Below are 26,335 nucleotides of genomic sequence, written 5' to 3' on the forward strand. Positions count from 1 at the left end.
TTTCTCTCTTTAGAGCAATGCATTCCTCTGCCTGCTACAGAGAAATGTACAGGGAAGAGAACAGACCAGACCTCTCTGAATCAGTCTATCTTGAGAAACTTGAATTCTGTGACCCAAGGAAAGCTTACCTTTATAACCTTACAGCACTCCAGATATGAGAGTTAGGATTAGGAGGAAGCAGAACCAAGGATGAATTGACTTGCTCTGAGTCATATAGCTAGTTGCTAAGAAAGTTCACTATTCACTCACTATTTGTGTTCTTCACTAAATCTACCTCCAGTTCTTTAGACCAGGGTGGCACTGAAAGACCCTGCAGGTCATATAAGGGTCATGGACTGTCTCTTGTGTCTCTTCTCTGAGGATCAGACCTGTTTGGGCAAGTTGTGCTCCAGGCTGGGCAGAGAGGGGCAAGTTTGTCAACCACAGCAAGCTCCCAAAGGCAATCTGTCAATGGGAGGGATACCTCTCAACAACAGAATTAGCATGATGAAGCATGAGGTCTTGTCTTAATGGGAAGTAAGAGAGTTACTCAGAGTAGATAAAGAACTCATCAGAAATTAAATGACCTTGTAAAATAAGCTTCTTTGTTTTTTTTAGGAGCTGTGCCAAAGCATATTGGAAGAAATGGAAAACCAAGGCAAAAATTATCAACCTTTAGTATGTGAAAAGAGCAAGCCAGTGCCACTGAAGCTGTTCACACCCAAACTGGTAAAAGTGTAAGTGTAGAAATATCTCACATATCAATCTGAAACTTGAGACCATTCATTGGGTCATCTGTGGAATCAGTAAACATTGATTGAGTGAGCACTAGTGCTGTTAGGGGGTGGGAGCAGTAGAAATGTTTAATAAAACATAAGCTTCTGCCATCCTGAAACTCATGGCACATGGTAGCTGTGGTGATAAAAGAAGTTCATCCCATTAGACAGTTTGCTGTTTTGAGAATCCTGTGACACTTATATGCTGATCTAGGAACTTCAAGAGGATGGGGATTCTGAGTTTGACCCTGGGGGAGAATAAGCTGCTGCTTTGGGTCTCAGACAAAGGTCTGGAGCCAAACTCTTTGGCCTTCTCCTTCTAATATAAGATTTTTCAATTCTAGCCTCGAATTTGGAAGAAAACAAGGGAGTAGTAAGGAGGAACAGGAAAGGAAAAGATTAATTCACAAGCATAAACGTGAATTTAAAGGAGCTGTCCGTGAAATTCGTAAAGATAATCAGTTCCTGGCTAGGATGCAACTTACAGAAATCATGGAAAGGTAAGATCCATTTGTTTTGGCATCACTTTTCCTTGTTCTGGGTATTCCTTGGCATTCTCATCCGATTCCTGAGCCAGGTGGAATGACTGAGGTCTAAGTCCATGGTACTGGCTTACCCTTGCTTCACCCATAAAATTAGAACTCCACCCTCGACCTTAGGCAGCCAGGAAAAATGAATGGGCAAACTATTGAGGCCCCTGACCATTTTTTTTCTTGTCTCCTTCATTCATCCAACACATTTCCAAGGTTAATAATAAGAAGACTTTGAAACCCTGTCACTCTTAAGATGAATTGAAAGAATGGAAAGAGATATTTAATTGGGAAAATACAATATCACTCCCTTCAGAGATTTGAAGGGTTATCACAGAAGAATGACTGTATTTATCCTTTTTTTACTTCAGAGGGGAGGGGGGCCAAAAACAGAAATTGAGATAATGCAAACTTTTTTTAAGGACCTGCTTTGTAAAAGGTGCGGTGCTGAGCACCAGGGATACAAAGAAAGATCTAAAACAGTCTGTGTCCTGGAGAACTGAAGTCCTCTAGGAGATGCCGCACTGGGCATCTGAGTTACCAGACAGTCATTCAGGAGTGAGAGAAAGAGCACTCCCTGAGGATTGGAAAGGGCTCATGGGACCTCTGAGGAAACACAAGAATTAGAGTTGGAGGTCCCAGGCCGGGGGGGGGGGGGGGGGAGCTGCTACCTGTAAAGGTTATTGAGTTTAGGAAAATCTCAGAGCTTAGTTTGCCTGAAAGTTAAATTCATTAAAAAAGTAATATAAAATAATTCTGGAAGTATAAGGTTTTTTGCTAAAGGTTTTTCACTTGGGAGGGAAGGAGCAGTGACATGATTACACTTTAAGAAAATTGATTTGGCTGCTTGTGGAAGATGGATTGGAGAGGTCAAAGATTGGCAGCTGGAACCCTAAGTCAGAGAGTAGAAAAGGCCCAAATTAGGGTGACAACTGCATTTGTAGAAGAAGGTCCTCTAAGAGATGCTAAAGGGATTGGACCAACAAAACTGTTGCTTTAATGGGGGGGGGGGGAGCTGAAAGCAGACAGGGAAGACACTGGCTGTTTAACCAGAGTGATAGGGTGAAATTTGGGAAGAAAAAGAAAGTTGTGGATATGTTAAATATGAGATGACAGAGATGTTTAGGTAGAGGTAGTGAGAGCCAGCCATAGGCATTGGGAACAGGAGGTCAAGAGAAAGATTATGAGGTGGATTTGAAAATCATCTTCATAAAGATCATTGAATTCTTGAGAGGAAAAATTATGAGGAGAGAGAAGGCAGACAAGCTCAAAACTGGAGGGGAGGGAAGAAGGACATGGGCAGTCACCTGGCAAAGAGACTTAGTAATTAGTGTCAAACTGGCAGGTGGAGAGAGAATGAGCATTCGAGATGATGTCCTGGTCAGCATTGTCAAAAGCTGCAGAGAAGTCAAGAGGATGAGGACTGAGAAGGCCATTAATTAAAACAACTAAGAAATTATTGATAACCTTGGAAAGAGTAGTTCAGTCAAGTGAGGAAGTTGGAACCAGATTTAGATTAATGAGTAAGTGATGAGGGAATGGAGACAGCATGTGTTGCTAGGGAGTTTGTCTTTGGAAAGATTAGAATGCAGAAATGACTCAAGAGAAGGTTTGAGAGTTTTGTTTGATATTTGTGATCAGACAGAAAAATTGAGGAAAGATTGAAAAAAACAGAAGAAAAATGATTAAGAATAATCTTCTGGGGGGGGCAGCTAGGTTGCACAGTGGATAGAGCACTGGCCCTGGATTCAGGAGTACCTGAGTTCAAATCTGGCCTCAAATACTTAATAATTACCTAGCTGTGTGGCCTTGGGCAAGCCTCTTAAGCCCATTGTCTTGCAAAAACCTAAAAAAAAAAATGATAGAGGAACAGTATGAGAGAGCTTTGAGGTATGAGATAAGGAAAGATGGCCACAGGTGGCCAAACAGAGTAATTCTGCTGAAGGGTATTGATGTAGAACAAAGAAAACAAGCTGCACATGAAGCCCACAGCACTCCCTAATACAACCTGAACCAGATGGAAATGGAATTATTTGGGAAATATTTAACAAAATAAATAAAAATACAATGAAACATTAGATAGTATTATTTTTTAAAATTTGAGTTACTATGCTATCTGCAGTGATTCTTACTCTGTTCTGTTTGAGTTTAACATCCCTAGTGTCAAGGACTTGAGAAATGTGGAATAGCTATTGCAGAAAACATAATGGAAGGGTCTGTCAGGGATAATAAAAGGAATGAGAGCCCTGGGAGATTAAAGAAAATAAATAGGTTTGTTAGCAAGATTGACTTAAGAAATTTCCTAATCTTTGAAGCTGTCTGACTCTGAAATTGAAGCTTAATGACCATATGTTGATGATATTGTAGGAGAACACTCTTACCTCAGCTGAGAGTCTGTATGACTTCCAGGGCCCGAACTTACTCTAGAATTCTATAGTACTATAATATTGATAATTTTGTTTTATAAACCATTCATTGACTATCTACTCTATGTAAGTTTAAATTTGTATTGTTATTGAGGTGGAATTAGATAAATAAAGTCAAAATCACTTGATGTATTCTGTCTTATGTGTTTTATATCTTGGTCTTATTTGTCCGTTAATTCCATAAAATATTTTTTATTTTGTAGGGATTCTGAACGAAAACGAAAAGTTAAACAACTTTTTGGTAGTCTGGCTACCCAGGAAGGGGAATGGAAGGCCCTGAAGAGGAAAAAGTTCAAAAAATAAGTTGTTTTATGAGTAGAAAATAATTTATTTTATATTTGTACCATATGCCAAGACTATTCTGAATTCCCAGTGAATTTTTTATCAAGGTTCCCTGGATAAAACTACACTTCTCCACCCATTATGCAAATACAAGCTCTAATGTACATGTTGGGACTTTGCTATAATCAAGTCAGTTCCTTAACTGTTAAAATATAAATGACTTTTGATATATTTTTTGTAGTTTAATAAAACCTCAACCTGTAAGAAAATTGGTTAATTTGTAACTTTGAGTTAGTGGAAGGCTAAGTGAAGGTTAACCAGCAGGCCCATTTCCCTTCAGCCTCCTTCTCAAGTGTCCTTAGAAAGTCCAGAATGGGGGAGCACACCTTCCCGACCAACAGCTGACTATGCAGGGGCTCAGAGAAGAAGTGCAAAACAGTCATTCTCAGTGTTGACCCCTCTCAATTGGGAGGTTGTAGGAGATGGGATGGAGGAGGGCTGAACCTCAGACTGTACACAAGGTGTTTTGGAATGTCAGTGCACATCATCCTGGTTGTTTCTTCCATTATTTTTTTTTTTTAGGTTTTTGCAAGGCAAATGAGGTTAAGTGACTTGCCCAAGGCCACACAGCTAGGTAATATTAAGTGCCTGAGACCGGATTTGAACCCAGGTACTCCTGACTCCAGGGCCGGTGCTTTATCCACTGCACCACCTAGCCACCCCATTTCTTCCATTCAGTATTCTACTGATATAGTGATTGTGGATCATTATGTGGTGTGTGGAAGAAAATAAGATTTCAGAGCTGCTGCCATGCTTCAGGTGTTTGGTTTGAAAGAACAGGCAACACTTGCTTCCAGAGAATCAACCTAGCCATAAAGCAGCAAGCTGGTTTTGAAGGCCTACTTCCTATGTGCCACCTGTGACAGGGTCCTCTGTCCTGATTCACAGGATGCCTTCTGTGACTGTCAGCTCTTCTGGAACTAGGCTGATCCAAGTAGACCCCAAATAACTGAGGTTTATAAATGCTGTAAATAAACCCGTTGAATATACGAATCAAAAACTAAGCCAGATGAGGGTACACACACACTTTGGTAGATATATTTGCTTTGAGACATAAGAGTTAAATTTTGGGTTCATCAATCTGCTTATTTCTCTCAACATTTACCATTCCGCGTGAGAGAAAGCCTAATCCAACCTGTCTCAGAAAGATTTCTTTGGGCTCTTTGGGGCTTATAGGAAGGAATGACTGAACAGTAATTGGAATCCTTCCAACATAGTTCTAGAGAAGTTATACTTTTATTATAGTAAGAGATATTTAAGAGCTCTGAATTCTTGGGGATTTCTCTTTATGAGATAATTTCTCCCTTACATAATTTTGGTGAAGGTTCACAGATTTTTCAAGTCAATCATCAGTTAATTCCTTGGGAGAAGATAATTTTATTTTTCATTTCCCAAACTTTAGTCAGTACCTATTGCTACAGAATTATAGAATTAGAGCTTCCTTGGGCCTCAGTTTCTTTTTCTGCAAAATGGGGTTAAGTTAGATGACCTCTAACTCACAGCTCTATGATCCTATGAACAGATGATTTCTAAGATCCTCTCCAGCCCCAGACCTATGAGAAGGATTGATTCAGATAGTGAGGAGGAGGGGCAGCTAGGTGGCACAGTGGATAGAGCACTGGCCTTGGAGTCAGGAGTTCAAATCTGGCCTCAGACAATTAATAATTACCTAGCTGTGTGATGTGACCTTGGGCAAGCCACTTAACCCCAATGCCTTGCAAAAACAAACAAAAAAAAAGAATGAAGGACAGATAGTGAGGAGGAAGTTTCAGGTAGGAGGAAAGTCATAAGCAAAATATAAGGTATGTGTAGAGAAGACTGAATAGACCAATCTAGTGTACCTGGAGGGAGGATGGGAAAACCAGGTAACTTGGTTAGAAGTCCTTGGATGCAAAATGAGGAGTCTTCCTCACTCCAGGACAGAGGGCAAGGCAGCCTGGGTCTAAGCTTCATTTTCTAAGCTTTTGCTTTTCTGAGTGCTTGCTGTCTTCCTCACAGCTCACAGAAATTCCACCTGGCCAAAATTTCAGACACAACAGGGAATCAGAAGGCAAAAACAGTGAGGATCAAGCACTGTGTGTAGAGCACCAGCCCAGGAGTCCAGAGGATCTGAGTTTAAATCCAGCCTCAGATACTTGATACTTTAGCTGTGTGACCTTGGACAAATCACTTAGTCTTACTGACTCACAAAAAAAAAAATACAAGAAAGAAATAAAAACAATAGTAATCATCAATATCAACCAATAAAGCTTGCTTAGGAACTATTTACTTTAAGATGGTTTCATTCCAGTGCATGAAATATAACCAACTCTTCAGTCCAAGTCTGTATTGTATCCACTGTCCATTCATTTCTTCTCATTCATTTTTCTTCTTAATGTGATTATATTTAGTGTTTTTCTAATGTTTCTGGGTTTGTTTTTCCCCACTTTACATTTTATCATAAAGGGTTCTCCCCCCAATTTTTATTATATACCTCATGCTTATCAGTTGGTGCCATTATTCTATTACATCAGTATGCCATGATGTATTTCACCACTTCCCGATTAAGTTACTTCTTTTTCTTTGTAATTCTTCATAATGCTTCTATGATGGAACTCAGAAAAATGTTATCTCTTTGGGGGGGGGGGTTAATGGCAATACCAAGATCAGTTCTTGGTGAAAATATTAGATCCATTCAAGTGCTTTTCCATATTTTTGACTCTCACTGTCCCAGGTGTTATCTCTATTTCTATAGTGAGACTTAAAGTCCAAGGAAGAAAAAGGTACAATTCAGGGCACACAAGCAGCCTGGAATTATTTGGATAGCATTTCCTTTTTTGTTTTTGAACTCATAAAAGAAAATTAGGAAGTGCTTCAGAACTATATTTTAAGGGGAGAGGAAAAAAATGCCAAATTGACCTGTATTGAGTTTGGTCTCTTTAGCTAAGATGTGATTTACTCTCTGGTTTCCTTACACTGCTATGAACAACAAAATTCTCCATAGGGATACTTCTATATGGACAAATTCTCAGGGTACCACACTTAATTCACACAACCAAACAGGATCCCACCATTATAAGCAAGAAGGTCCTTGACTGGGGTGCACAATCCCTTTTCACGTAAATCATGACTATAAATAGTCAAAGTGGATTCCTAGGGGCCCTGGCCTTGGAGTCAGGAGTACCTGGGTTCAAATCTGGTCTCAGACACTTGATAATTACCTAGCTGTGTGGCCTTGGGCAAGCCACTTAACCCCGTTTGCCTTGCAAAAACCTATAAAAACAAAAAACAAATTGGATTCCTAGCATCAAAAGGGATGTTTTTAGGTTACTACTTTTCTTGTGAAGAAGTGTTTCTTTCTCAATCCTAAATCTTTGTTCTTTCTTTCCTTATACTCCCTTGTGGAGCTGGATTAGGAGGAATTAAAGTTAATCAGAACCATTACCTTCAAAGGGCATTGAAAAAGATCTTGGGTAGGTGGATTCTGAGTTTAGAAAGGGGAAAAAAGGAAGGATAAAAGGAATACATTAGTATAGAAAATGGAAGGATGGATGGGATTTGCTAATTCTCATAAGGTGCATAAGAGTATTGTACTGACAAAGGGATAGGGGAGTTCACATTAGATGAACCTTATCTGAAATGACAAAAGAAGATTGAATATATTCATCACAGTTTGGTGTAGAAATACATTAAGCTGAATGGGGAAACAAGAGATTAGGAAGGTTGAGGCTAAAATGGAGGATGATAGAGGACAAAACTTCCTGATCCTGAAGGAGAATTTAAAGGGTTAGAGGTAGGAGAGAAGAAATAAAATATAAGGGAGTGCCTTAAATTGACTCCGGCAAATTAAAGGATGACTGAACAAATTGTTATATTTATGTAACGGAATTTTATTGCACCATAAATTATGAAAGTGACAACTTCACAGAATCCTTGGGTAATAAGAAGTGACAGGGAATAATTTACACAAAGGTAGCAAAAGTGTAAAGAAAAACAATTTTGAAAGACTTAAGGATTCTTATCAGTGCAGTGACCAACCACATGTCCAAAGGACCAACAATGAAGCATGTTACCCATCTGACAGTGGTGATGGTCATAAGGTGCTGTAAGAGTTACACATTTTTGTACATGGTCACTGTGTGGATTCATTTTCCTTGACTAAACTTATTTCTTACAAGAAATAAAGAGTTTTTTCCTCAAAGTATGAAATGTAGATTAATAGTTTTGTAATGAATCCTTTTTGTGCTCTGTTGTGTATATGGGGATTTTTTGATATTTAAGTTCAAAAAAAAGTTTTAATGAGACAAGATATTGTACTAGATACTGGCAATATAGAGATGAAAAATGATACACAGCCCAAAGGATCATAAAAAAAGGGGAAAAGACTCGTATGTACAAAAATACTTTAGAGCAGCTCTCTTTGTAGTGGCAAATAGCTGGAAATTGAGGGAATACCCATCAATTGAGAAATGGCTAAACAAATAGATGTATGTGATAGAGAACTATTGTTCTGTAAGAAATCATGAACAGGGGTGGCTAGGTGGTGCAGTGGATAAAGCACCAGCCCTGGAATCAGGAGTACCTAGGTTCAAATTAGGCCTCAGACACAATAACCTAGCTGTGTGGCCTTGGGCAAGCCACTTAACCCCATTTGCCTTGCAAAAAAAACTAAAAAACAAAAAGAAATCATGAACTGGCTGACTTCAAAAAAGCCTGGAAAGATTTATGCTGAACTGAGGCTGAGTGAAGTAAGCAAAACCCAGAGAACATTGCACACATTGACTACAACATTGTATGAGGATCAAATACGATCGTCTTCTCTCTCCCCAGCAGTAAAATAATCAGATGCAATTCTAAAGGACTTGCAATGGAAGAAAGAACTATGGAATCTGGATACAAATCAAAACACTTCTCCATTTTAAAATTTGGGGGTTTTTTGGCTTTATGATTTTTTATCCTCTTGATTTTTGTGTTCCTTTTTATTCTGATTCTTTCACAACATGACTAATATGGAAATATGTTTAACATATTTATACATGTATAACCTATACCAGATTGTTCACTGTGAAGGATGGAGGGAAAGGAGGAAGAAAAAGGTGGATTTTAGTCTTAGAAAAATGAATGTTGAAAACTATTTTGCTTGTAGTTGGAATAATTTAAAAAAAGAAAAATGATTGATACACAACTTCTATTTATAATCAAAGGAACTTACAGTTTAATTGGAGGGATCTGATACACACACCTAATTATGATGTAATATGAACAAGCAGCTCCCTAAACCAATTACAATAAGAAACTTGAAGAGGAGAAGCAGCTGTCAGTGAACAGAGCCCCTGGCCTGAAGTCAAGGAAGATTCGAGTTCAAATCCAACCTTGGACACTGGCATTGTGACCCTGAGCAATACACTTAACCTCCATTTGCCTCAATTGAAAAATGGCAATAATAATAGCACCTACCTCACCAGATTGTTGTGATGTAGTTGTAAAAAGCACTTGGCAGAAGATCAGCACATAGTAGACACATCATAGTCTTCCAGTTTGGGAAGAATCAAGAAAATCTTCAGGGAGGAAATGAGCCTTGATGATAAAGGATATCAAACTGGAAAAGCTAGGGGGAGAGGGGAGAATAGAGACCATTCCTGAAAGCCAGGAAGATAAAGGTAGAAGTCCTGCTTCTGAGGTCTGTAATTCACTTCACCTCTCAGTGCTCCAAGCAACGTCTTAGGCTTATGAAGTGCCAACCTTGGGGGCGGTTCCTTACCTGGCAGCTCTCAGTGAGATCCCAGACATTTTGCCCCTAACAATAGGGAGAGAGGATATCCTTGGAATGAGTGATGGTAGATCACATGAATCCACAAGAGGGCAGGATGAGATTAGGAAACCACTGAATCCGGGCACCCCATTGCCCCCTCCCCCAAATGACCGCCTCCACCACATTAACAGACCATGGACACAGATCACTTCCTGCAGATACTTAAAATCATCTACTCTCGAGTGGCAGTTTCTACCTGGCTTCTCTTTGGGGTGGCAGCTTGGGGATGGTAGGAGCCAGGTTTCTAAGATTTGTGGCAGCATCAGAAGCAATTTCCCTACCCCTCAGCCCACATACAAACACTGACAAACCCTGAAGGCTGATGGTGATTGGGGTGGAGATGGGGAAGGGGGGGGGGGTTACAGATGAGATGCCAGAAACTCAAGGCCCAGTTGCCATATTCCTCTCCCATTTTTCTGATATTTTTCCCTCTCCTGGCTCCATCCTCAGCTTCCCAAGCCTCTCACTAAGTAAGTGATCACCACATCAGGTGATCAATAGTACAATTGTTAAACTGAATATTTTTCTTGGTGGGGGGGGTGCAATATGACCAATATGGAAATATTTTGCATGACTTCTTGTAGAAAATGGGTATCAAATGCCTTACCTTCTCAATAGGTAAGGGAAGAGATGGACGAAGAGAGAATGGGGAACTAAAAATAAAAATGAATATCAAACCTTTCAAAAAAAATTTGAGTACAATCACTAGACAAATTCAGAGAAAGAATGTATGAACTAGGCTTTCAAAAGACCTCTTGAAGAACATGAGATTGGAACTAGCCTGAAAATGTCTTTACAACCTAACATAATAAACATGCATGTATTATACATCTACTGTGGGCCTTCACAGAGGATATAAATAAAGACAAAACCAAAATAGGCTGGGCCCTTAAGGAACTTACATTCTATTGAGAAAGAAAATAACATATATAAGGAAAAAATAAATTCAAAATATATACAAATTAAATGTGAGGTAGTTTAGGGACAGACCTCTACAAACTGGGAAATTAGGAAAAGCCTTTCATAGAAAATGGCAACTAGGTGGTTACGGTGGAGTCAAGAAAATTAATTTCCCAGAGTTCAAATCCATCCTCAGACACTTACTAGCTTTGTGACCCTGGGCAAGGCATTTAATGCTGTCTGCCTCAGTTTTCTCTATTGTAAAATGAAATTGAAAAGGAATGGCAAACTAGAAAAATCCAAACAGTCATGAGGATTTGGACACAACTGAATAACAATAGAAATTGTTAGATGGACTAACCTCCTATCAAAACAACTGACCTTAGTTTTGCAGAGTAAAGAAAAAAAGTAGGTATGTGGTGATCAGCTATGCAAAGGAATGAAGAAAGGAATTGGCATTTATGGGGAACAGCAAATTAGCCAGTTTGGCTGAAAAAGAAAGTGAGGGGAAGAAATGTGGAATGAACCTGGAAGGCTTTGATTCTTCCTTTCAAGCAAAATGTTTCCATCTGCTCACTCAGGGTCCCAGAACTTTCTAAAAAAGAAGGGGATCATCCCCATATTCATTCCTTTACTTTTTTCTCCATGTTTGTAGATTTTTCTTCTCACCTACCCCAATTAAGAGAAATATCAAGTCCTAATTCATTTTTCCTCTTCTTACATCTATGTATTACTTTGCCCTTCCTTCTTTTTTCCTTTTGAAGCCCTCAGAAACGTTTCACCCTGGAAAAGACCCAAAGCTTATTATATGCCTCCTAGTACACAGAAAAAATAAAATGATGTTTTTATGGCATGAGCATTGGGTTTAGAGTCAGGAGACCTGGGGTTACAATTAGGTAGAATTTAATTCTGTTAGGTGGCATAGTAGATAGAATGACAGACCTAGAGTGAGAAAGACTCATCTTCTGAGTTCAAACTGGACTCAGAGACTTATTTGCTTGTGTGACCATGGGCAAATCATTTCACTCTGTTTGCCTCAGTTTCCTCATCTGTAAAAATGAGCTGGAGGAGGAAATGACAAACCACTTCAGCGGCTCTGCCAAGAAAACCCCAAATGGGATCACAAAGAGTTGGACACATCTATTTTATTTAAAGATTTTATTTATTTTGAGTTTTACAATTTCCCCCCAATCTTACTTCCCTCCCCCCACCCCCCACAGAAGGCAATTTGTCAGTCTTTACACTATTCCCATGTTGTACATTGATCCAAATTCACTGTGATGAAAGAGAAATCATATCCTTAAGGAAGAAACATAAAGTATAAGAGATAGCAAGATCAGACAATAAGATAACAGATTTTTTCCTTAAATTAAAGGTAATAGTCCTTGGTCTTTGCTCAAACTCCACAGTTCTTCCTCTGGATACAGATGGTATTCTCCATTGCAGACAGCCCCAAATTGTCCCTGATTGTTGCACTGATGGAATGAGCAAGTCCATCAAGGTTGATCATCACCCCCATGTTGCTGTTAGGGTGTACAGTGTTTTTCTGGTTCTGCTCATCTCACTCAGCATCAGTTCATGCAAATCCCTCCAGGGTTCCCTGACTTCCCATCCCTCCTGGTTTCTAATAGAACGTGTTCCATGACATACATATACCACATTCCCCAATTGAAGGACATTTACTTGATTTCCAATTCTTGGCCACCACAAACAGGGCTGCTATGAATATTTTTGTACAAGTGATGTTTTTACCCTTTTTCATCATCTCTTCAGGGTATAGACCCAGTAGTGTTATTGCTGGATCAAAGGGCATGCACATTTTTGTTGCCCTTGGAGTGTAATTCCAAATTTCTCTCCAGAAAGGTTGTATGAGTTCACAGATCCACCAACAATGTAATAGTGCCCCAGATTTCCCACAACCCTTCCAACAATGATCATTATCCTTTCTGGTCATATTGGCCAGTGTGAGAGGTGTGAGGTGGTACCTCAAAGATGCTTTAATTTTCATTTCTCTAATAAGTAGTGATTTAGAGCAATTTTTCATATGACTATGGATCACTTTAATGTCCTCATCTGTAAATTGTCTTTGCATATCCTTTGACCATTGGTCCACTGGGGAATGGCTTTTTAAAAAAAAATATGATTCAGTTCTCTGTATACTTTAGAAATGAGTCCTTTGTCAGAAACATTAGTTGTAAAGATTGTTTCCCAGTTTACTACATTTCTTTTGATCTTGGTTTTATCTGTTCAAAAGGTTTTTTTTTAATTTAATGTAATGGAAATCATCTAGTTTGTTTTTAGTGGTTTTCCATCTCTTCCTAAGTCATAAACTGCTTCCCTTTCCATAGATCTGACAGGTAAACTACTCCTTGATCTTCTAATTTGCTTATAGTATTGTTTTTTTATGTCTAAATCCTGTATCCATTTGGATCTTATCTTGGTAAAGGGTGTGAGATATTGGTCTAATCTAAGTTTCTTCCATACTAACTTCCAATTTTCCCAGCAGTTTTTATCAAAGAGAGCGTTTTTTATCCCAATAGCTGGACTCTTTGGGTTTATCAAACAGCAGATCACTATAATCACTTCCTGCTATTGCGCTTAGTCTATTCCACTGGTCCACCACTCTATTAGCCAATACCAGACAGTTTTGATGACTGATGCTTTATAATATAATATAATTTTAGATCAGGTAGGGCTAAACCCCCTTCTTTTGCACTTTTTTTCATTGTATCCCTGGAAATTCTTGACTTTTTATTTCTCCATATGAATTTACTTACAATTTTTTCTAACTCATTAAAGTAATTTTTTGGAATTTTGATTGGTAGGGCACTAAACAGTAGTTTAGTTTTGGTAGACTCATCATTTTTATTATATTAGCTCTACCTATCCATGAGCAGTTGATGTTTGCCCAGTTATTTAAATCTGATTTAATTTGTGTGAGAAGTGTTTTATAATTGTTTTCAAAAAGTTTCTGAGTCTGCCTTGGCAAGGAGACTCTCAGGTATTTCATATTGTCTGAGCTTACTTTGAATGAGATTTCTCTTTCTAACTCTTCCTGCTGTATCTTGCTAGTCATATATAGAAAAGTTGAGGATTTATGAGGGTTTATTTTATAACCTGCAACTTTGCTAAAATTGCTAATTGTTTCCAGTAGTTTTTTGGATGATTTCTTGGGATTCTCTAGGTAGACCATCATGTCATCTGCAAAGAGTGAGAGTTTTGTCTCTTCCTTCCCAATTCTAATTCCTTCAATTTCTTTTTCTTCTCTAATTGCTGAAGCTAACATTTCTAATATGATATTGAATAGTAGTGATGATAATGGGCACCCTTGTTTCACCCCTCATCTTATTGGGAATGCCTCTAGCCTCTCCCCATTGAATATAATGCTTGTTGATGGCTTCAGATAGATAATGCTTATTATTTTAAGGAATAGCCCATTTATTCCTATGCTCTTTAGTGTTTTTAGTAGGAATGGGTGCTGTATTTTGTCAAAAGTTTTTCAGCATCTATTGATATGATCATATAATTTCTGATAGGTTTGTTGTTGATATAATTGATTATACTAACAGTTTTCCTTATATTGAACCAAGAGTTGGACACATCTAAAAAAAAAAAACAACAGCTTCCTGATCCCACACATCCCCTCTTCTGGCCTGTTTCCTCCTCTGCAAAATGAGAAAGTTTGACCTTTAAGGTCCATTCCAATTCCAAATCTGATGAGCCTATAATCCTTTAATTCTCCATTGAGGACTTTTCCGAAAGATTAATGCTAGAATCAAGACTGCCCTGGGTCCAGGGAATGGACTTTATTCTTTTGACTTTCTAAGAACTGTGGAGGGAGGGCCAGGGAGTGGGGAGAAGAGAATTGAACTGGAGGGCTGTGGGGCTCTAGTGGGGAGCTGGCAAGATTTCACTAAGTTTTTATTATATTACCTGAGAGGAGTAAATCCCTTTCCCAGCCCACAATGCTAAACTGGTTCCAAACACAACCTTTTCTCTCATAGCTGGGTCAAGGCCTACTTATAGCAAAGGAAACATGAGAAGGTGTTACTTGTCTGTGTGTGGCCATATTATTTCCACTTGAACTGATTAATATTCTTGAGGAAATCCAGCTAGAGGTAAGGCAGAGAGGGGATTTCTTCAACCCATTCTGTATTGAATTCTGATCAATTCTAGAGAGAATCTAGAGTCTAAGGAAGGGTATTTGATTTAAGGCAGGTCAAAGACCATCTACTATACCCCAGAGCAAAGCTTCTTTACACGGGATCTGTGATCTTTTCTTTTCTTTTCTTTTGTTGTTAACATTTTGACAGTTGTTTGAATGTAGTTTGTTTCTTTGGGAGTCCTATATATTTTATATATTTAATAAAATTATTCTAAGAAGATAGACTGACAAAGGAATCCCTGTCTCTGCCTCTCTGCCTCTCTCTCTCTTTCCCCCTCTCTGCCTCTCTGTCTCTCTGTCTTTCTGTCTCTCTCTCTCTCTCTCTCTCTCTCTCCCCCTCTCTGCCTCTCTGTCTCTCTCTCTCTCTCTCTCTCTCTCTCTCTCTCTCTCTCTGTCTGTCTGTCTTTCGCACATATACACACACACACACACATGCAAATGAGGATAAAAATCCCTGATCTAGTCTAACACCTTCATTTGACAGATGGGGAAACAGAGGCACAGAACCAGAAATTGAACCTAGGGCTTCCTAAGTCCAAGTTCAAATCCAGGACACTAACCATTACATTGGGGACTGGACTTAGAGTTCAGAATCAAGCTCTGATAATTATTGTTTTCCACAAATCCAATCTCTTCATTCACACAAGGTCTGTGTGATCTTGGGTAAGTCACATAGCTTCTCTGCCTCAGTTTCATCATTTGTCAAATGAGGGAGAAGGGCCATCTCTCTAAGGTCTCTTCTAAATCTTTGATTCTTTGACTTTGAGAATATCTTTAGATATTTCAGGTTCTCTGTTTTCTCCTCTGTCAAATAAAGAAATTGGTCTGTATGATCACTTAGGGACTTTTTCCCCAACTGTGACATTTTGTCATTTTGTTATTGTTCATCCTTGCTACCCACTTCAATGTATTTATTGTGAAGGAGGGGACAAAATGTAATCTTTTTATTGTAATGGCCACTAAATTCAACAAAGAGAATGAAATTATTTGCCTTTTACTTGTGGGTAACTACCATTACTTTACTGAATCAGTGATGGGGGGGAAAATCTTCCCTTCAAGGTTTGGCCTTAGAATCATTGTAGTTCTACCACATGTACATCCTGGTGCACAGAAAACAAAAGCTCTGTGCCAGATATGATCATATCTAACATATGTCTTACATTCTCAGTGAGCAATTCTTGTTGGAGCTATAAGGTGCCCTTTGGATATCCATGAGATGGGCATTTAGCCTTTATTTAAGCAGTAATACCCTCTCCTGACATGTAGTTGTCTCTTAGCTCAGCACAGATCTCCATAAACAGATGCTAGTTCTGGAGTAAGGAATTGGGTTCAAATTCTTATTCTTTCACTTAAATATGACACAGTTCAAAAAGTATTGCTGGGAAAGTCACTTACCTTCTATGTGTCCCCCTTTCCCAGAAAACAGCACCAAAATCTAGTTTAGATTATCCCCACAGTAACTCATAATATCTCATCTCTTCTCCATTCTATTCTCTCTCCCTGCTCATTTCTTTCTCTCCTCCTTCCCACTCTTTTCTCTCTTTTTCTACTCTCTTCTTTTCTTTCTTTTCTCTTACTCCTTTTTATTTTATTTTCTTCCTTCTTTCTTCCTCCCTCTCTTTCTTTCCTTCTCTCCTCTTCTTTCTCTCATTTTTTCTCTCTTCTCCATCTCCTTTCTCTTTCTTTCTTTTTCTTCCCTCCTCTCTCTCTGTCTCTCTCTATCTCTGTCTCTCTGTCTCTGTCTCTCTATCTCTCTGTCTCTGTCTCTCTGTTACTTTTTCTCTCTCTCTCTGTCTCTTCCTTCCCTCCTCTTCTCTCTTCTTTTCTCCCTCTCCTTTCTCTCCCCTTGCATAGTCAAAAATCCTGGATAATTTCTTCCCCAGATTATTACAATATCCTCCTATACTCTTCCTTTTCCAATCTATTTTTCTCACAACTGCCAAAGTAATAGTCCTGAAACACATCTGATCATGTCATTCCCAAGCTCCAGAAGTTCCAACAGCTCGATTACATCTAAAATAAATACAAACCCTTCAGATGGGCATTGGGAGCCCATCACAATCTGGCTCTGGACAACCTTTCAAGATTTCTTATACATTACAGTACCACTGCATCATCCACATATTAAAATTATAATTCAACTCAGATACAGAGTGGCAGCTCCCTTGGCCAATTCAGTTCCACAGCCACTTCATTTTCTATGTTCTAAGGGATCTCTCAGTTCCAATATTCTGTGTTCTAAGGTCTCCTCTAGTTCTTGTCTTTCCTTTTATAGTGAATTTTAAAATGTCAACAAACAATTGGTGATTTGTTGATACACATTTACACATTTAGAGAAGAGGGGATTGTATATGAAACTTTGGATCACTGTTACAGAAGACTTGTTTTAATAATATATCTAATTTATTGCAATAATGCCAACATTGAATTCCTTCTGCTCTTTTTAGCATAGTCTAATTGTATATATGTGTATATATATATATATATATATAATTGACTCTTTTTCTTTTTTTGTGTGTCATTATTTCTAATATCCCCCACTCTCTTACATAAATCTCCCCACCTCAAAAATAAATTCTTTCCTAATAACAAACTCATGTAGTTAAACAAATCTATACACTAACTGTGTCTGGAAATAATGCTTCATTCTATATCTATAATCCATCTTCTCTTCCAATAAATGGGAAGCAGGATTCTTTATCAGTCCTCCGGAATCATTATATGTGAGTAGTCATTACATTGATCAAAGTTCTTAGGTCTTTCACATAGTTATTTTCCTTCACAATGTTGTAATTATTATGTAGATTGTTTTCCTAGTTTTGCTAACTTCATTTCTAGCCTTTCATACACACCTTCCCCAGTTTCTCTGAGTCTTTCATTTTTCTTTTTAAAAAATTTTTTCAATTACATACAAAGGGAGTTTTCAATATTCATCCATTTACAAGTTTATGAGTTCCACATTTTTCTTCTGAATTTCTTTCCCTCTCCCCATAGGTGGTAAATGTACAATCATGTTAACATATTTCCATATTTAGTCATGTTGTGAAAGAGGAATTAGAACTAAGGTGGGGAAAAACCACAAGAAAGAAAAAACAAAAGAAACTTTAAAAAATTAAAATTGCTGTGCAGTTCAATCTCCATTGTTTAGTTTAGTTTAGTTTTTTCCTGAATGTGGATGTCATTTTCCACAACAATTCTCTCAGGATTGTTTTAATACTGAAGTGCTGTGAAGATCTGTGTCCATCATCACTGATTGTCACACAATGTTGCCTTTAATAAGTACAACATACTCCTGGTTCTGAGCCTGGATTTGATTCCAAGGCCGCTGTTCTACTCCAGGATCAGTTCAAGCAAATTTTTCCAGTCCAACAACTCATGATTTCTTACAGAATAACAATTGAGTCGTTTTCATCATTTCTTATGGAGCAATAATTATTACATTTATATACCGTGATGAATGTTGGAAATAGAAAGACAAAAATCAGCCCCTACTCTTGATATGCTCACAGTCTAAGTGGAGAGCCCATTAAGTTCAAACTACAAACACACACACACACACACACACACACACACACACACACACACATACACACACACAAAGATAAGGAGGGAGAGAATTCCAGATATGGGAAAGTTTCCAAAGAAAATGTCCAGATTTGGGAAATGAAGTTCCTAATAAGGGGAGCAGAAGCACGGAGGCCAGTGTGACCAAATAGAATGAAAAGGGGCAAGGGAAAGAAAGATTTTTTTTTAATCCATAGTTTTCAAAGAGAATTAGTGACATCACAGAAGGGTAAGGTGTAAGAAGACTGGAAAGGCGAAATGGGCTCAGATCCTGGAAGACTTTAAAAATCAACCAGAGGAATTTCTTTTTGATCTTGAAGGTGAAAGGGAAGTTCCAGTGGTGTTGATTGAATGGGGAGGGGTGAGGGAGTGATATGGTCAGATCTGCACGTTAGGAAGATTTGTTTGCTAGCTGAGTAAAGGATATGGGGGTCAGTGAGGCCCCAATGGATGGGCACCCCCTTAGCTTCCACCTCTTTGCTATAACAAAGAGAACTGTTCTAAATATTCTTCTACACTTCTTTCCCTTTTTCTTTGATCTTTCTATAGGGGTCCCTTCCAGTACTAACATTTCATTTTCTATGTTCCAAAGGGCCTTTGAACTATTTAATATTCTATACTTCTAAGTGAGTCCCAGGCTTCTGGCTGGTTCCCTCTAGGAGGGAAGTTCGTTCGATTATTGGCACAATCCCCGATCATCATGAGCTAATTTGGGTTGCTCAACACATCAGATACTGACATAAGACTATTATACTTCAAAGTAATCCCTGGACCAAGTGTCACTGAAACTTTGACAATCTGAGCTCAAATAAACTTCCCAGGCCTGAAACAGCCTAAGCTTGCCAAAACCAACAAGCAATGTATGGTTGGTGGAAGAGTTTGTGAGCAGTGTATCCATTCTGCTTCCTTGCACATTCCTAATTTCTGGGCAAGATGCCCTTGGAGAGTCGTCCAAACAATCTGTCTCCTTTCTTTCAATTAGACAAAAGTTTCCACTTCTTGTTTTCCTGGACACTATTTTTTTTCTATTTGGAATAATACTTACCAGGGAGCCTGAAATTTGAGGAACTATCGTGTGTTTTGTGGGATGGAGGAGCCCTGGATTTGACCCCTAACTTCTTTTAACCCCCTCTGTGACTGTGACTAAACTAAGTAAGCTCTTTGGGCTTCAGTTTCCTTCTCTGTATAAGGAGGAAGAATAGAATGAGATGATCTCTAAATTCCCTTCCAGGTCTGTTGCATCTATGATTAAATGTAGTACCAGGAAATTCATACTAACCTACAATTACTTCCAACTTAACTCTGTATAATATATATTATCACGTACATATTTATTTGCAGGCTATCTCTCTTCATTAAATTTTGAAGGCAAGGACTGTCTTTTGTTTTGCTCTGGTTTTTTTTAACTTTTTTACCTTTTCTATATAATAGACAGTAGGCACTTAATAGATGTTGTTGACATGATTTGACCTTATTCCTTCATTCCACCTACCACAGAACTCTGATCACAACAAAGCAAGTCATTGTTTAAGTCTGGTAATTCAGTGTTCTTACAGACCAACTGACTCCTGGGCTCCTGTTAGCAAATTCATTCCCATTCAAGGGGGGGGAGTGCAGTCACTCTACTCACCCCTGTGGCTGGTTGTTCAGGAGTTTTCCTGACTGTCAATATTCATTAAGATTTCTTTTAGTATTTTTCTGTGGGATCTAGAAAGAATAATAGATGTCCACCAGTCTGAAAATGTGGTTAGGCAGAGATGCTGAGATGAAAATTCATGTCACCTGGCTCCCCATCAAAAGACTCTTTCCATATAAAGCTGAATAATTTTAAGGTTAGCTCTGATCATAGGAGCATAGATTTTTCAAGTTGGTAGGAATCATAAAGACCATCAAATTCAGCTCTCTCATTTGACAGATGAAGTAACTGAGTTAAATGACTTGCCTTGTATGACTACACAGCTAGCATGTGTCAGAGACAGGATTCAAATTGGAGTCTTCCCTTTTTTAGATTTTTGCAAGGCAAATGGAGTTAAGTGGCTTGCCCAAAGCCACACAGATAGGTAATTATTAAGTGTCTGAGACCAGATTTGAACCCAGGTACTCCTGACTCCAAGGCCAAGGCTTTATTCACTACGCCACCTAGCCACCCCAAACTGGAGTCTTCTTGACACTGAGTTCTACATTCTTTCCTTAATACCACGGTTCTCATCTAATGATAAGGATGATGACAGTAGTGATGAAGACCAAAATGATTATGAACGTGTCTATAAATATCTTTGGGCAGCTAGGTGATGAGGTGGGGCTGGAGACTGAAGGACCTGAATTCAAATCTGGCCTCAGATGTTTATTAGTTGTGTGATCCTGGGTAAGTCACTTAATCCTGTTTGCCTCAGTTTCTTCAATTGTAAAATGAGCTGAAGTAGAAAATGATAAACCACTCTAGTTTCTTTGCCAAGAAAACTCCAAATGGGATCAAAGAGTTGGACGTGACTGAAACAACTGAACAACAACAAAAAATGTAGACTTGGACCTCTCCTCAAATTTGTAGAGGATAAGAAGTTTAGAGTAATGGTTCTCAAACTTTTTGATCTCCAGAACCCTTTTATACTCTTAGAATGATTGAGGACCTCCCCAAGAATTTTTGTTTATTGGGTTATAGCTATTGATAATTACTGTATTAGAAATTACTTAATATTATTATGAAAATACCTTTGACTATTTAATAATTGATGTCATAATTAACAATTATTCAATAATTATTAAAAAACATTTAATAGGATTTTTTTTACTATTTTGATTCCCTTAAAGGGATTCCTAGACCAAACTTTGAAAACCACTGGTTTAGAAGAATAAGTAAACATTAGGTAACTAAATCCAGACCCCAAAATGTCTCAACAGGCTAAAATGATGGCATAAAGCTAATATAATGAGGATTTGGATTCCCTTGAAGGGAAAACGCACATGGATTGACAGACCAGTAACCTCCTTCCCATCTGAATAATTCATCATTTACAGCAGAGCAAAATACAGATACCTTGTTTCTCTCTATCATGATTTCAGTCCATTACTGCTGTTCCTCCCAATGTGGAAAGACAAGTGTGTCACCTTCTCTCATAAAGAGGCACCCTACTTAGGATCCCCTCTTTCCCTAAATAAGAAACCAAACACTCAAACTCTTAAAGTCAGGATTATTTGGGTAAAATATGTATTTCCCACATAGGATATATGTATTGCCTATAGATATTAAGGAAGGTAAGATATAGATGAACAAATAGGTTGTCTAGATATAGCTTGTAGGAGGCACTGACATATATTTTTTTTTAAGGCCGGACTGTCTTTAAGAAGAGAACCAATCTAAGGATTATTGGAGACTGATGGAAAGGGTTGACATTATCCTCAAAGCACTGCAGAGCTAAAGATTCTTTCCTCCAGTCTGTAAGGATATTCCTTACACTCTTATCTATCTCTAGACTTGGGGGAATAGAACAGATATAATTCTAGAATTGTATCTGTTCCATTCCCCAGGTCTAGGGATACATGGGTTTAGGGAAAAAACCACATTACTTGAGGAGGAAGATTGCCCCAAGTCTTCACTACCAACGTGACTCCTTCCCATCACATGCTAGTTATATGAAGGCCATCACAAATAAGGAATAGTGATTCAAACCATTTGTCCAAGTAAACAGTGAGCAAAAATCAGAGAAGATATATAGAAAGAGATATGTACTGCATGTGTAATGTGTGTGTGTGTGTGTGTGTGTGTGTGTGTGTGTGTGTGTGTGTGTGTGTAGATGTGTGATCCTAGGTAAGTCAGGGATATATTAAGGAATCTTCCCCTACATACCTGAAGCCTCTAAAATCTTTTTTTTTTTCACTCATATGTCTGGAGTTGGTTCTGGAAAGAGACTGGCACCATAAGAATTTCCTCTTAAAGAAGGAAAAAGTGTTTCTCTTCTCCCATCAACTCTGCCCCTCCCATAGTCACACAGTTTCCATCAATTCAGCGAGCCACATATATGCTTACTTGGAAACCTGGGTTACCTTTGTAATGCATCTCTTGAGGCTAATTAATGCTGCCCAGAAAATCCTCCCTCATCTACTTAGAAGGTTGGGACTCAAGAATAGCACCGTCTAAGAATTTCCTTGTCAGACCGCATGGTTAGCACATGGTTGACCCTGCCATATGCTTCTCCAAAATTTCTCAATATTCCACTGGCTGCTATAGTTTTGTGCTAGAAACTTCTACAGAAAGGAAGGAGGAAAAGGAGGAAGAAATGAAGGAAGGGAAAAATGAAGGGAGGTTGGGAGGAAGGAAGGGCAGGAAGAAGGAAGGAAGGAAGCAAGGAGGAAGGAAGGAAGGAAAGAATGAAGGGAGGGAGGAAGGAAGGGAGGGAGGGAGGAAGGGGAGGAAGGAGGAGAGAGGGAGAGGAGGAGGGAGAGGAGGGGGAGAAAATAGAGAGGGGGAGGGAGGGAAGGGAACAGGGAGGGAAAGGATGGAAGGGGAAGGGACGAAGGGAAGGAGAGAGGAAGGGGAAAGGAGGAAGGAAGGGAGGAAGGGGAGAGGAGGAGGGAGGGAGGGAGTAGAGGAGGGGAGGAGGGAGGGAAGGAAGGGATGGAGGGGGGTGGGGAGGGAAGAAGGGAATGCTTTAGAATTATTATTACATTTAATCCTCACAATCCTTGAGGGGAGGTAGGAGCTATTACTGTCCTCATTTTACAGTTGAGAAAACTGAGATAGAGGACAGTAACTTAGCTTTGCATTCAGATCTTCCTGACTTCTGTTCTATCCTTTGCACCACTTAGCTGCCTCTCATGAGAGACATGGACTATGAGTTTAGCATATGTAATATGATAGCTTCAAATTATGAATGGAAATACAGTATCTAGAACAACGGCAAGGGTAGCCTATTAGAGGATAACTTGCTTGGTCTGTATTCAGTCCTGGGTAATACGCTTTAAGGATGCTGACTGGTTGTAAGATTTAGAGTAACTAGTCTGGAGGAAGACAGAATACCTGTCTTTGAAGATTTGTAGTATAGAAAAAGGAATTATATTAGGATTGATTGAGCTAGGACAACCCTGGGAGCCCTGTTGTGGACAATGGTTTCTGCATTCAGAGGAAGAAAAAACAAAGCAAAGAAAAACTTACAGAATCTGAATGAACACTATGCGCACTTTTAAAAAATTCTGCTTGTGTTTTTCTTTCTTTGTCCTTAGCCCTAATTCTTCATTCAGAAAATGACTAATCTGTAAACATCTCAAACACAAATGTATGTGTACATTGTTCATCAGACTGTTTGCTGCTGAGGGAGGGGAGTGGGAAGGGAGAGTGGAAGGAAATTATGTAATTTAAAAATATGCATAGACATGTGGATGAAGGTTGAAAACTTTTCATAGTGTTAATCGGAAAAAATAAAATAAAATATTAATTATGGAGAAAAAAAGATAGTTGGGTCCCAGAGACAAAATTGAGAAATGAATGAGATAGATTGCAGTTTGATAAAAGGAAAACTTTCAAGCAACCCAAGCTGTCCAACAGTGGAGTGGCTTGCCTCAAGAGGCTGACCTCAATCCCTGGGAGCCTTCTAGCACAGGTTGCAGTGACCCTCCATGGGGATGTGAAAGAAGAAATTCCTGTTTGGTTACAAGTTGTACAGGAAGATCTCTGGCTCCCTTCCAGTTCTGAGATTCACTGAAATTCTAAGTAACTTCAGTTTTGCCCAAAGGAAGGTCCTTAAATCAAATCAAATATTTATTGAGTATGTACAACCATGTAAGGTAACTAACTATGTACAGGATATTGTGCTTGAGACTCTTCATCCAGAGAGTATGCAACAAGAGAAGGCTCTAAAAGTGCCTCACTCTGGCCATCACCTTTCACTGCAAGGGGTCAATATGGTACCACGTGGATTGTGGCTGGACTCAAAGCTTTTCCTCTTTCTGTATGACCTTAGACAAGTCATTCCACTTAGTATTCCTCCCCTATAAATCAAGATAATAGACTTGGTCTATGAGCCACCCAGAGTTGCAGTAGAGGAATAAATGAGGCAATGGATATGAAAGGGCTTTATAGGCTGTCAGAGACTGGACAGCTAGCGATCAAAGACAATTTTTTTTAATTTAAAAATTTTATTTATTTTTCCAACTACATACAATGATAATTTTTACCAATCTTTTTTTTTTTTTTTTAGGTTTTTGCAAGACAAATGGAGTTAAGTGGCTTGCCCAAGGCCACACAGCTAGGTAATTATTAAGTGTCTGAGGCTGGATTTGAACTCAGGTACTCCTGACTCCAGGGCCGGTGCTCTATCCACTGGGCAACCTGGCTACCACTACCATCTTTTTTGCAAGGTTTTGAGTTTTACAATTTTTCTCCCTCTCTCCCTTCCCTCCTCCTTCCCCTTACAGGAAGCAATTTGATATAGGCTCTATATTTATAACCATGTTAAACATAGATAGATATTGAACATGTATGAGAGAAGAATCAGATCCAAACCAAAGAAAGAAAATATTAGAAAGAAAATGTCATAATAATACATAGGACAACTTTTGAAAATTGAAGATAATAAACGTTGGTCTTCATTAAACTCTACAGTTCCTTCTCTGGATATTGATGGTATTTTCCATCACAAGCCTTTTAAAATTATCTTTGATTATTGTACTGCTGAAATAACCAGGGGAGCAGAGCCAAGATGGCGACATGAAGGGATCAAGTCTTAGGAGCTCTCTGATAAAACTCATCAGCTAAGGACTCTAACTAAACTTTCGAGAGACAGAACCCACAAAGGGACCCAGTGAGGCAGTTCTCCTACTCAAGGTAACCTGGAAAAGAGCAGAAAGGCTCTGTTCCCCGGGGTCGGAGGGGCGCCCGCCAGAGGGGTGGCCTGCCAGAGAGAAAGAACTTCAGCCTCCCAGAGGCAGCCCCAGGGCGCTGGGAGCTGTGGCTCACAGCAACGGGGGAGTCTCCTGAGCTGCACGCCAAGGAGCACCGGGCACAAAGTGGGGGAACAGCAGGGGACCTCTGCCAGAGTGAGCACGTGGAGCCCAGCCCTCAGGGCACACAGCCAGCAGCTTGGTCTTTCTGCAGCCCAGAGCCGGAAACAGAAGCAGGCTGAGCAGGTAAGCAGAAGCCCCCAGGGCATGAGCCCATTGAGCTGAGGGAGGTGAGTGAAGAGAGACTGCAGAGCTCTGTCCTCTGCCCCTGGAAAAGGACTCTGGGGCTCTGACCACATTCAGATCCTGATCCTAGTCTAGGCCCCCCCATAGAACAACAGGGCCCCCCCACCTCGGCCCTGTGGCAGAGGGGGGGGTGCTTATGGTCATTCACAGACCAGGAGGGAGGACAGAGCCTCACACACTGAGACCCTTGTGGGAATGTCCCAAAAGCTCAGGAAGCACCCCAAACCAGGCCCAGGCTGGGAAAATGAGCAAGCAGAGAAACAAAAGGAAGACTATTGAGAAATATTTTGCAAATGAGCCCAAGAAGGATCAAAATACTCAGTCTGAAGATGAGGAAGCACAAGCTCCTGCATCTAAAGACTCTAAGAAAAACAGAAATTGGGCTCAGGTTATGACAGAGCTCAAAAAAGACTTTGAAAATCAAATGAGGGCGTTGGAAGAAAAACTGGGAAAAGAAAGGAGAGAGATGCAGGAAATAACCAATCCATCATAATTGATCATTACCCAATGTTGTTGTTAATGTGTATAATGATATTCTGGTTCTGCTCATTTCACTCAGCATCAACTCATGCAAGTCTCTCCAGGCTCAAAGACAATTCTAAAAGACATAATGGAAAATACTATCCACATTCAGAGGGAAAAAAATCTATGGACTCTAAATGCAGAGCAAAGTATTCTATTTT

The 26,335-nt window shown here is 39.3% G+C and overlaps 1 protein-coding gene across 1 annotated transcript in view; it reads left to right on the forward strand.

Annotated features, from left to right (window-relative positions):
- The window catches only part of NOP14 (NOP14 nucleolar protein), a 65,535-nt gene extending 56,994 nt beyond the window's left edge, over nt 1-8,541 (forward strand). The window contains exons 16-18 of the mRNA XM_074229878.1: nt 598-716; nt 1,100-1,255; nt 3,915-8,541. Of these exons, the coding sequence (XP_074085979.1) occupies nt 598-716; nt 1,100-1,255; nt 3,915-4,014 (375 nt within the window). The 3' untranslated portion in view covers nt 4,015-8,541. The remainder of the gene's footprint in view (nt 1-597; nt 717-1,099; nt 1,256-3,914) is intronic.
- Nucleotides 8,542-26,335: the final 17,794 nt, after the last annotated feature.

This window comes from Macrotis lagotis, chromosome 3 (assembly GCF_037893015.1).
Source record: "Macrotis lagotis isolate mMagLag1 chromosome 3, bilby.v1.9.chrom.fasta, whole genome shotgun sequence".
In the NCBI taxonomy this organism is placed as follows: Eukaryota; Metazoa; Chordata; class Mammalia; order Peramelemorphia; family Peramelidae; genus Macrotis; species Macrotis lagotis.